The sequence below is a fragment of the Gracilinanus agilis genome, chromosome 4, assembly GCF_016433145.1.
Source record: "Gracilinanus agilis isolate LMUSP501 chromosome 4, AgileGrace, whole genome shotgun sequence".
Lineage (NCBI taxonomy): Eukaryota > Metazoa > Chordata > Mammalia > Didelphimorphia > Didelphidae > Gracilinanus > Gracilinanus agilis.
The window spans coordinates 204,631,901-204,647,116 of record NC_058133.1 but is presented as its reverse complement, the minus strand read 5'-3'; the positions used below and the strand labels follow the sequence as shown (position 1 = coordinate 204,647,116).

The window sequence follows — 15,216 nt, the reverse complement described above, 5'->3', positions numbered from 1 at the left end:
TGGTTCCAAGGCAGAAAAGTGGTAAGGCTAAACAATGGGGATTAAGTGACTTGCCCAGGGTCACAGAGCTGGGAAGTGCCTGAGGTCAGATTTGAACCTAGGTCCCGAGTCTCTAGGCCTGGCTCTCAGTCCTCAGCTATCCAGTTTCCCCCTCCTGTTTACCTTTTTATGATTCTCCTAAGTCTTATATTTGAGAGTCAAATTCTCCATTCAGTTATGGTCTTTCCAGCAGGAATGTTTGAAAGTCCTTATTTCATTGAATCCCCATTTTTTCCCCTGAAGGATTATGCTCAGTTTTGCTGGGTAAGTGATTTTTGTTTGAAATATTAGCTCCTTGCTCTCTGGAATATTACATTCCAGGCCCTCTGATCCTTTGATGTAAAAGCTGCTAAATCTTATGTTACCCTGACTATAACTCCACAATATTTGAATTGTTTCTTTTTAGATTTTTGCAATATTTTCTCCTTGACCTGGGAGTTTTAGAATTTGGCTATAATTTTCCTGGAAGCTATCCTTTTGGGAATCTCTTTCAGGAGGTGATCACTAGATTCTTTCAATTTCTATTTTGTCCTCTGGTTCTAGAATGTCATCCTTGATGATTTCTTGAAAGATGATGTCTAAGCTCATTTTTTGATCATTGCTTTCAGATAGTCCAATAATTCTTAAATTATTTCTCCTAGATTTATTTTCCAGGTCAGTTGGTTTTTTTCCATGATATATTTCACATTTTCTTCTATTTTTTTCATTCTTTTGACCTCCTTTGCTTGTTTCTTGATGTCTCATGAAGTCGTTAGCTTCCACTTGCCCAATTCTCATTGTTAAGAAATTATTTTCTTTTTCTTTTTCTTTAATTTTTCTTTTGAATATTTTCTCATAGTTACATGTTTCATGTTCTTTCCCTCTCCCCCAAACTCCCCTAACCCCCCTTAGCCAATGCACAATTTCACTGGGTTTTACATGTATTTATTTACATTGATTAAGACCTAAGGAATGATTTTCTTGAATAGGCTTCTGGACCTCTTTTCCCATTTGGCCAATTCTACTTCATACAAAGTTCTTTTTCTCGGGGAATTTTTGTAACTCTTTTCCCAAAGGGTCAGTTCTGTCTTTCAAGATTTTTTTTCTTCTCAGTGCATTTTTGTATAATTTTTTCATGTGGCCAATTCTGATTTTTTAGAAGTTTTTCTTGTCTTTGGATTTTTGTGCCTCTTTTGCCAATTGGCCTATTTCACAATTACATGTAAAAAATTTTAACATTGATTTTTTTAAAGTTTTGAGTTCTAAATTCTCTTCTTCACTCTCATTCTTCTACCCTCCTTGAGTAGGCAAGCAACTTGATATCAGTTATACATATGAAGTCATGCAAAGTATATTTCTACATTATTCATATTACAAAAGAAAAAAACACAGACAAAAAAGAAAAAGAAAATATGCTTCAATCTTCATTATTTATCAGTTCTTTCTCTAAAGATTGGTAGCATTTTTCATTACAAGTGCTTTGTAATTATCCTGGATCATTATCTTGATCAGAGTAGCCAAGTCTTTGATAGTTGATCATCATTACAATATTGCTTTTACAGTAGATCATGTTCTCTTGGTTCTATTCACTTCATTTCTCATCAGTTCATATAAGTGTTCCTAGGCTTTCTAGAACCGTCCTGCTTATTATTTCTAATAGCAAAATAGTATTCCATCACAATCATATACCACAACTTGTTCAACCATTCCCCAGTTGATAGACATCCCCTTGATTCCCAGTTCCTTGCCACCACAAAAAGAGCTGCTATAATTTTTTTTTATACAGATAGGTACTTTTCCCCTATCTTTGATCCCTTTGGGATACAGACCTAGTAGTGGTATTGTTGGGTGAAAGGGTATGCACAATTGTATAGCTCTTTGGGTATGGTTCCAAATTGATCTCGAATGGCTGTTATCATTTCACAACTCCATCAGCAGTACAGTAGTATCCCAATTTTCCTACATGCCGCCCAACATTTATAATTTTCCTTTTTTTTTCCTATTAGCCAGTCTGATAGGTATGAAGTGAGTACCTTAGAGTTGTTTTAATTTGCATTTCTCTAATAGTGATTTGGAGCATTTTTTCATGTGACTAGAGATGGTTTTAATTTCTTTATCTGAGAATTACTTGTTCATATCCTTTGACCATTTATCGATTGGGGAATGACTTGTATTCTTATCAATTTGACTCAGTTCTCTATATAGTTGAGAAATTGAATAAATTTTTAGTAATAAATGAAGATAGTACCAGGTTTGAGGGATTTTGTAGCTCACAATCTACATGAGAAAGAATAACAATGGATATAAATATGTAGTTTCTTAATTTTTGCTTTTAATAATCAATAGTAAATCAAGAGATACTTCATTAAGAAATTCAGAATAAACTCAGTTTTGTATAAGTTTACACAAATCTTTCTCTATTGCCTAATTAGGCAGATGCAGAAAAAACAAGGTCTCTATTCAAAATTGGGGGAAATTCTCATTTTCTTCATAAGCTGATCCTAATTTTTATAACTTCCCATTTAAGGTTTAATCACATATGTACTTGACAGAGATAGAAACTAAATTCCTCTTACTATTTTATAGTAGATAGTCAGCTTTTTCTGGAATTCCTTCAGATTTTAGATTTAATCAGTTCCCAGAATTGTTTGACTTTTTTTTCTTTGCCACAAAGATTTAACTTTTCAGATTTTTTTCCCCATTCTCCAACAACTAATTTGAAGAAACTTCTTCTGAAGCTATTTAGAGAAGAGAGTTAATTTAATGGTCACTCAACTGCTAGCGACAGCTTCTAGTTGCAAATCAGTTTAAATACAATTTCTGTTTTAAGATTAAGCAGGCTAAAATAAAAACAAACACTCTTTTAATTCTGGAACTTAGTTCACATAATAAGCAAAATTGAGCCTCTGTCATAGAAGATAGCATGCACACCCAAAATAGACCGCACTTACTGACTTCATTAATATTTATGTTTATTATATAATATAATTAATTCTATAACAATATATAATTCTATAATAAATTTATATGGTTTTTAAATTTTAATTAATATTTAAGTTTTATTTATAATATGTTTATTTTAAATTATATATAACTATATGTAAATATATAATTATTATTATTTAATTAATAGTGAAATTAATATAAAATGTTAATATAATAAAAATTATATGATTAATATTAATGTAATTAAGCAAAACAAAGAATCATTAAATGTGACAAATAAATAAACAAACTTACAAAGAGATAGAACTATAGATACCAGTGAAAAGGAAGAGAGAGAGAGAGAAGGAAAGAAGGAAGGAAAGAGGAAAGAAGGAAGGAAAGGAAAGGAAAGGAAAGGAAAGAAAGAAAGAAAGAAAGAAAGAAAGAAAGAAAGAAAGAAAGAAAGAAAGAAAGAAAGAAAGAAAGAAAGATCAGAAGAAATTAAAAGAAAATTCAGAAGAAATTACCAAAAAGCAAGTCTCCCCCATAACTAGGTTATTAGAATCAAAAATCTCCCCAATAGCCAAAGAAGTATTAGGGCAAGAGAAATCTCCTCCAAACCCAGGAAATATTAGACAGAAATATACTCCACAGTTAGGGAAATATTAGAGAAATGTCCTTCATAGCCAAGGGATTTTCAGATAGTATAGCTACCAAGATTGCTAAACTGTTTATATTGAGTAGCTTGGTGGGGAGAAGAATGGGGAAAATGAAACATTCACCTGTCAGTATCCCTTTCCAAAGAATATTTTGTAAATGCAACATAATTGTCCTTTTTAATTCCCTCAAATTCAGTCAGCATAAGCAAGAGTCCAACAATTGCCAAACTTTTACTCGGATTTCTAAAGGTACTTGGGGTATGGAACTGAAGAGTGTCATTGAAGGAAGAACTCCCACTAGGTTTACCAAGACCAAAAGCAATCCTGCATCTGAGTCAGCACCAGATTTGTCAAAGAATTAATTCAGTACTCTGTATTTCCTCAGCTTAGCCAAGACATTTTTATTGATTATATACACAAGTGGAGAACCGGACTATGAACAGGCAAGAAGATCTCATATTGCATTCTCCAACCAAGTTTAGTATAGCTGGCCAATTTATAGTCTTAAGACTGGGTTGAAAAGATAATAAATTGGGAATAACTAAAAGATGAATGGAGATGCTGTAAAGAGAAGTATAAAGTTATGATATTGTTGTGGGAGTAGGTAGGATACAATAAGTTGTGATTAGAAGACTCTACGAACAAGTAATGCAAACTGAACAGGTGGTTTCCATTGTCCTAAGTAGAGTCATCATTCTTCCTCTTAGGAACGTATTTCCCTATAGTTTCTTCTATTTTTTTTTTTAGGAAGCAAAACCAAGGTTTATTATATATGCCATAGTTTCTTCATGTTAGGTTGAGATGCCTATGGTCCATCAAAATGGAGATGTTTGGCAGGCATTTGAAGAATGAGGCTGTGTGCTAGGAGAAAAACGAAGACTGGATATATATAGATTTGGGGGTCTTATACCTCAAGATTCTAGTTGAATCCATGGCAGTCCATGAAATCACCAAGAGAAAGAAGAGAGAGCCTAGACAAAACTCTGTGGTATGCTCAAGCACACAGGGTATGAAATGATGATGATCCTGCAAAGGAGGCTTGGTCCAACAGATAGGAAGAGTGACTGAGAAGAATATCCAGAAGGAAGTAGTCAGCAATGTCAAACTGGGTAGAGAATTCAAGATGGATGAAGACTGAGTTCAAGAAGGATGAAGCCAATTGATTTAGAAATAAAGATATCATTGGTGACCTTGGAGAAAGCCATTTTAGTCAACTTCCAGGGCAGAAGCCAGGTTTTGAGATGCCAAGAAGTGAATGAGAGGTGAGAAATTCAAGGCAATAAACATAGACGGCTTTTTCTAGGAGTTTGTAAAAAGGAGAAAAGATATATCTTGATATGGCAGGGTCAAGTGAAGTGTTTTTAAGGTTGGAAGAAGTCATTGAATAAGAAGTAAGTTAAAAATTAGGGACAGAAGGGAATAATCAAAGAGGAAGTTTGCCAAAGAGAAAGGTCATGTCATGCTCCGAAATGAGAGCATGATGCTGAGGTGATTGGAAGTAAAGAATTGGGGAAAAAGAGGAGGCTTTGGAGGGATGGCCTCAATTTTTTTCAATGTCTTCCCTTCCCCGAAGTCACATGACTTCTTAATAACAGAGCTGGCCCCAACTCCCCTGGCTCCTAAGTATGAGTCTTTTTACTTTAAAATATTTGCAATGTACATTTTCATGTCTCCTGCCCACTGTGATGGAACATTTGCTAACCACAGTTATCCACAGTTTAAAAAAAGGGGTGAGGGCAGTAGAATGTCCCTGGTTGTTATTACTGTGAGTCTGCAGTTAAATTTTTGTCTGCCCCAGCAAAGTATAAATCCTTTTGATGCTTCCCCTCACATAAACTTCACCAAACCTGGAAAAATTTCTGCCAAACATAACTGCTGAGTCAGCAGCAATATCCAGCCAAGTTGTCAAACTGTTTCTGATGGACAGTATTCAGAGTTTGGGCTGGTAGGCTTGTGACGTGGTGATATGAGAAATTCAAGTAAATTTGTTGACAAAGATATGTAGCAGTTAATAAATACTGCTGGGAAGAGGAAAGCTGGGGCTCTGAACCCTCTGTCTCTAAGAGGTCCCTCTGATCTGGGTGCCTGTATGTGTGGTGATAGATTTCAACCCTGGGGGAGTCTAAACTTTAATGAAAATGGGTTACGTTCCTTTTCTCTTTACACATATTACACACACACACACACACACACACACACACACACACACACACACACAGGTAGCCCAGCATCTAGGGGAGAAATTATTGAAAGCTTAGTTTTGTGCTTATATCTAGTTTATCCCCAAATCAAGGAATAGAAAGGTATTTAGTGTATAACATGAATCACGTGTGAGATGATTATTTATTTCTTCCACCCAAAAGAAATGCTTCACATAAAAAATTTTCACAAGCTCCAATTAATGCAAAAATTTGCTAACAAGCTAAGACAAAAAAACAAACAAACAACAAGCTAAATGAGCAACAAGAATACTACTCAGCCAAAAGGTTGAGGCTTAAACATATTATGATACCCTTATTAAAATTACTGAATAGCTATTGTTATATTTCACCTTGGATCTGTACTGTCCAAACAATTCCCTCCATTTCAGTGTCTCATGGCAAGGCACACCAAGGCTTAGGGTTCCTCTTAATGGTGATCATCTTTTTCAAGCCATTTGTAGCAATTGTCTGGTATCCCTCCTCAATTACAGCCAGCACTGTAGACTCAATCTCTCTCAGCCTTTCAAACTTTTCACAAAATCACCTCTAGCCTGGCCAGTTCCATCTCAAAACTGATGTTCTTTCACCTATTATCAGGCAAAGAAATATAAGACAGGAACAGCAGTAAGAGTGAGTTCACCTGTAGCTGCCCTACAGAAGCAGTTGATATGCTGGTTGACTGAAAGAGGAAGACCAGAGGCCCCTTACTTTTTTTATTTCCATATTAATTTTTGTAAGTAAATAATCTTATAGCACCAAAATCCCAAGACATATATACAAATAAACAAGTGATAAATCATATTTTCATCTGCATTTCTGCTCCAATAGTTCTTACCCTGGAGCTAGATAGCATTCTTTTCCATAAATCTACAGAATCGTCTGGATCATTGTGTTGCTGTTAGAAAAGTCTATCACTTTTGATGGTTCCTTAATATTGCAGTTACTGTGTATAAAGAGCTGCTGATTCTGCTTGTTTCACTCTGCATCAGTTCATGAAGGTCTTTCCAGCTCTTTCTGAAATCATTCTCTTCATTATTCCTTACAACACAATAGTGTTCTATCATCATCATATACCACAATTTGTTCAGCCATTCCCCAAACGAAGGGCATTCCCTCATTTTCCAATTTTTGCCACCACAAAGAACACAGCTATAAATATTTTTGTACAAACAGATCCTTTCCCATTTTTTTATCTCTTTGGGATACAAACCTAGTAGCGGTATTACTGAATCAAAGGGTATGCATTCTTTGATAACCCTTTGGGCATAATTCCAAATTGCTCTCCCAAATGGTTGAATCAGTTCACAACTATACCAGCAATGCATTAGTGTCCCAATTTTGCAACATCCCCTCCAACATCATTTTCCTTTACTGCCATATTGGTCAATCTGATAGATGCGAGGTGGTACCTCAGAGTTATTTTAATTTGCATTTCTCTAATGAAGAGAGATTTAGAATATTTTTCATATGATTATTGATAGCTTTGATTTCTTCATCTGAAAACTGCCTATTCGTATCCTTTGACCATTTATCAATTGGAGAGTGACTTGAATTCTTATAAACTTGACTTAGTTCTTTATATATTTGAGAAATGAGACCTCAAAGACTCCTTACTTTTAAGGATCCTCTCAGCCAATAGTGCTTCTCAGACATCAATTAAAGGACCATTTTGTCATCTCTCGAGCACCTGAATCCATAAGCACACAAAGCTGCATGTGGCCAGGTAGAAACCTCTCCTGCCCAAAGACCCCAAGTGCTGAGCTAGTCAATGTGACTAGCTGGAAGTAAGCAGGACAGCTCTATGTATGCCTTAATATATATGAAATGTATTTACAGGATAAAAGCAGAGAAAAGCTAAAATTACCTTTTCTAAGAAAGACTGTGTTCCCAATAGATTTTAACCTCCAATCTCCAACTCCTCTCCTTTCTAACCTCTTAATCTGCCTCCACAGAAAGAGCAAAGAGGCAGAAAGGATAGAGTCAGAACAGCATGGAGACGCTGATGACTAGGAGCAGATTTTAGAAATGCTCTTTCCCAAATAACTAGAAAATCAGCCTAACTAATTTTACAATTGCTAAACAAGTACTTTGAAACTTTTTTAGATAACATCTCCCACCCCCCATTTGGAACTTGGTGGAAGGGATGACTCAGAGTTAAATATCAAATTAATATTCTGATTGGTCCACAGAGCCCCTTTGTCAAGAATAATAGGGCTTTGCAGACTCATACATAATACACATGAAGGGCTCCCATAAAAGAATTCGGCAAATCAGATTTATAGTGCTGTGTGACAGATTCCCTCCCACAGAAGGGAGAACAGACACAATCTTCTAGAAGTGACTTTTTCAAACTATCTGCAGAAAACATTACTGGATATTTTCCCATCTGCATGCCTCCAGGCCTTATTGAGTCATAAAAGTAAATGATTTTTCTGAATGTTTTGACAAACCTGATACTACCAAGTTATTTTCTAGCTGATTGATTTGCCATTATGCTTTAAAGTGTATATGAGCATAAAGGTTTGCTCATGAAGAGATTGTCTAGAAAGAAAGCCACTGGCAGCCTACAGCAGGAAGTCATAGCTAAAGTGTGGGGGGGAAGAAGCATGCAACAAGGCTTGGTTATCTGGAAAAAGATAAAACAACGTAAGTCCAACCCCCCTGCCTCTTCCCTTTAGGCAAAGATGTATTTTTTCAAAGCTCATTCTGGTCAGAGGATTTTAATCTCCACTTAAAAGGGCATAAAAGAGTAATAAGTAGAGGGAAATTCATTAGCATCTCCTAAAATGTTGTGTGAAATTTGGTACCATGAAGACTGATGTAGTCTGCAATCCCATGGCAGGGTCACATTTTGCTCACAAGGCAAATGCTTTGGAGACACTTCAGCTCCTCCAGGGGTCTGGACTTTGATGGGCCAGCTCCCCAGGCACCATTTTAGGCTTACTGCTGACTCTGAGGGAGAAGAAAAGTGATCTCTCATGAATCCACCCCAATATTTCAAACATAATTTTGTCCTGGAATAGTTATTTATTCTGGATGTGGAGCAGACCTACGCTTGGCCTGGCTCTCCAACCTAATGGCAAGAGGAAGAAAAAGGGAAAGGGGGCGGGGGGAAGGACTGCGAAAGAGATGACCAGGGTTCTGTTGGCCCGCACCACAGATGAGAAAAAAGTGGATAACAGGCTAAATTTGAGGATCTTTTGTGTAATCTTTGTGCATCCTCTGTGAACTCACTTATATGTAATGGAAACATCAAGGCAAAACAGTACCATATCTCCTAGACTAGGAATGCATATTCACTTTGCCCTATAAATGAGCCAATAGATTCGAAGTGCTGACTCTTCCCAAGAGTTCTTATAGAATGACTTTGGTAATTTGTACATTCCAATTATGAGAGCCAAAGGGTATCCTTATTTCCTCTCTTGAGAGGGCTGCTCTGCTCACACTATTCTCAAGGGAGGCCAGCCTCTAATTACCAAAGCATCCCTGAGAACTCAAAGGAACGCACAGAGTTAAAATGTATATGTAGGTCTCCAGAGAAAAAACATCATGTCCTTTCTTGGGAATTCCAATTGCCTGGGCATACGTTACTTCTGTAGGCCTGCCTATCCATGGAACCCTGGGAACTTAGAATGTGGAAAAGTTTAAGTCTAGAGCAGTGGTTCCCAAACTTTTTTGGCCTACTGTCCCCTTTACAGAAAAAATATTACTTAGCCCCCTGGAAATTAATTTTTTAAAATTTTAATAGCAATTAATAGGAAAGATAAATGCATCTGTAGCCATCACCGCCCCCCTGGATCGCTGTAGCACCCACCAAAGGATGGTAGCACCCACTTTGGGAATCATTGGTCTAGACAGTGATGAATGGGATCAGGCCAAACAGACTACACCTAAAGGAGAGCAAGAAATCCATTGCTATTGCCCTTGTTAAGTAGCTAGTGATAGTATAGGGAGTGAAAGAAGAGAGAAATCCATCGAAGGGCTCTGGGGGTGGTGGTGTTAGGGCTCTTATCTGGGGGGTAATCAACCTTCATGAACTCTGTCTAATTATCCAAATATTTCATGACTTCAAAAGGTCTGTGATTTCAAATTCTCCCTCTCTCACTGAAATCAGAATTTCTCCATGTTGTTTTCATGAGTTACCTGTTGCTGGAAATTCGTCACCTGTCAGCCAGCCTCTCAATGATAAGCCTCTTCAAAACACCAGCCTCAAATAATAGAAATCTTCTGTCACTAGACCTATACTCACAACCCTCACATTTTGAAAGGACTTGGTTACCTCTGTGCCATGATTCATTGGAAAGAAAGAAAGGCATAAAAAAGAAATAACAGTCTCTGCCTGCAAGAAGCTTATCTAGCATGCATTAACATTAGAAAATTACATGGGGGCAGCTAAGTGGCTTAGAGAGACTCAGGGAGGAAGGAAAGAAGGAAGGAAAGAAGGAAGGAAGGAATATTACAAAGCAACCTCTCACATAACAGGATACTATAATATCAAATGAATCCTTAAGTGCTTGGAGGATATAGAGCAGAAGAATGATCAGAGTGGATGACATTTAATCAACAGGTATTCTGGAAAAAGTATGGTGCTTCTTACAAGAAATTATGATGACTATGAACTAATGGAAAGGAAATTTCCTCCATCTTTCTGCACACTACTCCATCTTCCACATAGATGCTGAAATGATTTTCTTTTCTTTTTTAAAACCCTTATGTTCTGTCTTAGAAGTCATACTAAGTATTGGTTCCAAGGCAGGAGAGCAGCAAGGCCTAGGCAGTAGGGGTTAAATGATTTGCTCAGGGTCACACAGCTAGGAAATGTCTGAGGCCAGATTTAATCCCAGGTCCTTCCATTACCAGGCCTGGTGTTCTATATTCACTGTGTTACCTAGCTTCCCCAAAGTGATTTTCCTAAAGCATTCCACTATTCAGTGAACTCTGATCTCTCCTTATTGCCATCAGAATCAAATATAAATTCTGTTTGGCATTCAGGGATCTTCACAATTTAGCCCCAGATTACCTTTTCCAGCTTTGTTACACAGCATTTCCTTCATCTACTCTGCAGTAAAACTGGAGTGACCTTTTTCACCTTACTCACACATGGCATTCCAGCTCCCATTTCCATTCCTTAGCTGGCTGTCCTCCATTCTTGAAATCACTCTATCCTCACCTGGCCTCTTAGAATCCTTATCGTCCTTCCAGACAGCTCAAGAGCCTTCTGTGTGAGGACTCTTCTGGATCCCCCTCAACTGCTGTGCCATGTGCTCCTCTATCCCCTAGAAAATTACCTTTGTCACTGGTCTCCTGACCAAACCTGAGGCATTTTGCAAGGTGCTGGCATACAGGAGACAGGACTCCTAATCGGGTGAGAGAAAGCTGAGCCAATGCTGTGTATCTGTGTAAGGGATAGATCTGGTGTCAGATCTTCTTGGAAGAGAAACTCTTGAGGGACCGAGGACCCTTTATAAGGGAGAGAGAAAGAAAGATGTTGGAAACTGCAGTACCACAAGAGAAACTGTCTCTTCATATGAGCCTGAACTTAAGACAAAGAATGCTATCCACCCCCAGAGAAAGAACTGTTGGAGTCAGAACTCAGATCAAAGCATACTACTTTTCACTCTAGTTTATTTGTGTTTTTATTGGGGGGTTTGGGTTTTATATGAGTATTCTCTCACAACTAGGACCAATACAGAAATATGTTTTGCATGATCATACATGTACAACCCAGATCAAATTGCTTACCATCTCTAGGATGGGATAGGGGGACAACTTGGATCTTATAGTTTCAGAAAATGTGTGTTAAAATTATTATGTGTAACTGGGAAAATAAAACATTAAAAACAAAAACAAAAATCAAAACCACGTGCCTGACTTTCAGTTTGTCTCCATTGAGACTTTGTTGAGAGGGAGCTTCCCCTTGGATAAGACCAGGGCTTTTCTCTTGGTATGTATGAGCTGATATTTTATCTTGCTCTTAGCAGAAGAACTCATCACTCTTGTATATTTCCTGGTATGTTCTAATCTGCAGAATTCCTCTCATTTCTAATTGCTGTTTTGTTTTAATATTGACTATTAATGTAGTCTTTCATATGACTAGCATTTGGCGGGAAAGAGCTAAGATGAGAAAGAAGCTGAGGACTAATGTTCCCCTTAAGTACAAATAGGAAAGTAGCTTTCTTTCTGAACCTTTAGACCAAATATATTTGAAAGGGAAAGATATAATTGTAGCCCCACTCCAATCCATTCTCCATTCATCCCCTAAAGTGATTTTTCTGAAGGACAAGTTTAATCATGTAACCACCACCCAGCCCCACTGAGCAAACTCCAGTGGTTCCTATTGCCTCCAGGATCAAATACAAAATGCTTTGTTTGGCATTGAAAGCCCATTATAGCCTAACCCTCTCCTGCCTTTCTAGCCTTCTTACTCCTCTCTCTCTCACAGATGACACTGGCTTCCTGAATGACAGTTTCGCAAACAAGACACTCCATCTGTCAGCTCTGAGCATTATCTCTGGCCGTCTCCCTTACCTGGAACTCCTCTGCTCTGACTACTGACCTCCCTGGCTTCCTTTTAGTCCTAAATAAAATCCTACCTCCTCCAAGAAGCCTTCCTCAACCTTTCTTAATTCCTGTGCCTTCCCTCTGTTAATTATTTCCTATTTACTCTGGATATAATTTGCTTTTTATATATTTGTTTGTTTGTTGTCTGTGTCTGTGAGCTCCTTGAGGGCAGGGATTGTCCTTTGGCTCTCTTTGTGTCCTCAGTGCTTAGCCCAGTGCTTGGCACATAGTAAATGCTTAATAAATGTTTGCTGATTGATTGATGCTTAAGATCAATTTAATGATTCTCCATTCTGTTTTTAGGCACAAAATGAGCTGATGAATTCAGGTCTGTACCTAGTCCTTCTGCTTCACCTTTATGAACAGAGGTTTGCTGAACTCATGAGACTAAACTATAACCGAGCTGCAAGAGAAAGGGTAAGTAGAAAGCCCAGTGAGGTATAACACGGCATCGTTATTTGTGTAATTGTTTCAGAGATTGTTCCCATATTTTGGCAACCTGCCTGTTGTTGTTTGGTTGTTTCAATCATGACCAAGTCTTCACGACCCCATGTGGAGTTTTCTTGCCAAGGACACTAGAGTGGTTTACCATTTCTTTTCCCGCTCACTTACAAATGAGGAAACTGAGACCAACAGGTGATAGCAACTTGTCCAGGGTCACACAGCTAGGAAGTAGCTGAGGCCAGAATTGAACCCAGAAAGAAGAGTCTTTGTAACTATAGATCCAGCATTCTATCCACTGTGCCACTTAGCTGCTCCTGGCAATGTACACTCCAGTTGAAAAGCCAGTAGTAAATGCATTAATGCATGTCAAATACCTAGTAATTAATGGTCATGGGTAGCACTAATAACTTAAAGGCAAGCTCCCATTTAAAGCATATGCCAAGCAAATGACGTGAGCAAGATGCTAGGATTGTCATCTATGTTACCATGTTATCTAAAGTTTCACAAACAGAAAATGACCTGGAAAAAGAGGAAACTATTTGCCATTGGAGATATTTGTATCTTGTAATCTAGTAGTGGGGAAGGAGGAAACTCTATAACTTTTGCTTTGAGATGCAATGTACCTACGAAGTATGTGTACATGTGTATATCTACACATACAGGCATATGACATCATATTATGTTAAAACAGAAAGGGACCTTGAAGGTCATATAGTCCATTTCCTTCACTTTCCAGAGGCAAAAACGAAGGACCAAATAAGGCAAGTGACTTGCCCAAGGTCAAAAACAGAGTTGGTAGAATGCAGGGCAGGCGGGTCTGTTGCTTAGTGAGGGGTCTGGCACATAATAAATGCTTGTTGATTAACTGATTGACAGGTCTTGAGGTACGCAATCTCATGATCTTTCCTTTATTTCATACTGCCACCACGTGGAAGGAGACAAACCTAAGTGGAATTGCCAAGTTATTCATGTAGCTGCTATTTCTCTTTAGAGAAAAAAAATATTATTGGCCAAAGAAAAGCTGGCATTAAGAAACAGAATGAATAATCTTAGTGTGAAACTAGGATCCAACTTACTATTGGCAGCGCTGTAGATAACTAGATAGCCTCTGAGTTCCTTTCCAACTCTAAAATTCTTTTATTTTTTAAACTCTTACCTTATGTTTTAGAATCAATAGTAAGTATCAGGTCCAAGGCAGAAGAGCAGTAAGGGCTAAGCAATGGGGGTTAAGTGACTTGCCTAGGGTCACACAGCTAGGAAGTATCTGAGGTATATTTGAACCCAGGACCCCCCCCCCATCTCTAAGCTTGGTTCTCTCCATTGAGCCACTTAGCTGATCCTCAACTTTAAAATTCTATGAAATCATTCTCTAGAATAGTATCCAATATCGGGATGTTGTCCAACGTTTGCCAGAAATCTTGGAGGGACATAAGGTTCTTACGTGTCACTTAAAACTTCATAAAACACAGTGGTGTCACTCTAGGAAAGTGAATGACTAATTTAAGTTTGTCCTTAAACAAAGATAATACCCTTTTTTTGGAGCTGTACATAGAATAGCATCATTTAAGGATTTACAAAGTTGGGAGCAGCCAGGGGGGCTCAATAGCTTAAGAGCCAGGCCTGCTGTCAGGAGGTCCTGAGTTCACATGTGACCCCAGACACTTTCTAGCTGTGTGACTTTGGCCAAGTCATTTAACCCCCATTGCCTAGCCCTTACCACTCCTCTACCTTGGAACCAATGCACAGTATTGATTCTAAGATGGAAGATAAGAATTTAAATTAAAAAAAAAAAGGATATACCAAATTTTCAGATTCCCAGAATCCTGTTTCCCTGAGTCTGAGGGGAAAGTCAACCAGCACTGGCTTCAGGTGGTCATATATTAGAAAGAGATCTAGCATGGGGATTGGGCATCCTGTGGCTTTCATTTTGAGGGGCATTTTGAGGATCATTGGATCCATCAGTAAGCAGGTATCCTGCTAAGTGCAGAGGATACTAAAGAAGCAAAAAATCTCATCTTTGCCCTCAGGAAGCTCTTACATTCCAATGGAGAAGAAAACCTGCAAGTAACAAGTATACACAGGATATATACAGAGCAGATAGGAGGCAGTCTGAAAGGGAAGGCTTTGGCCACTGGGGAGAGGCCTGCCACAGAAGGTCAGATTTAAGCTGAGTCCTAAAGGAAGCAGAGAAAACGAAAAAGCAGAACTGAGGGGCATGACATTTTAGGCCTGGGGACTGCTGGCACAAAGGCATGAGGAGGGGTGGGGCAGCTGGGTGACTCAGTGAATTGAGAGCCAGGCCCAGAGACAGGAGGTCCTGGGTTCAAATATGGCCTCAGACACATCCTAGCTGTGTGACCCTGGACAAGTCACTTAACCCCCATTGCCTAGCCCTTACTGCTCTTTTG

The 15,216-nt window shown here is 38.3% G+C and overlaps 1 protein-coding gene across 1 annotated transcript in view; it reads left to right on the top strand.

The window, feature by feature from the left end:
- MARCHF10 (membrane associated ring-CH-type finger 10) overlaps positions 1 to 15,216 on the top strand; it is a 236,968-nt gene that overhangs the window by 209,160 nt on the left and 12,592 nt on the right. Inside the window, exon 8 of the mRNA XM_044675133.1 lies at positions 12,668 to 12,802. Coding sequence (XP_044531068.1) covers positions 12,668 to 12,802 — 135 coding nt within the window. The remainder of the gene's footprint in view (positions 1 to 12,667; positions 12,803 to 15,216) is intronic.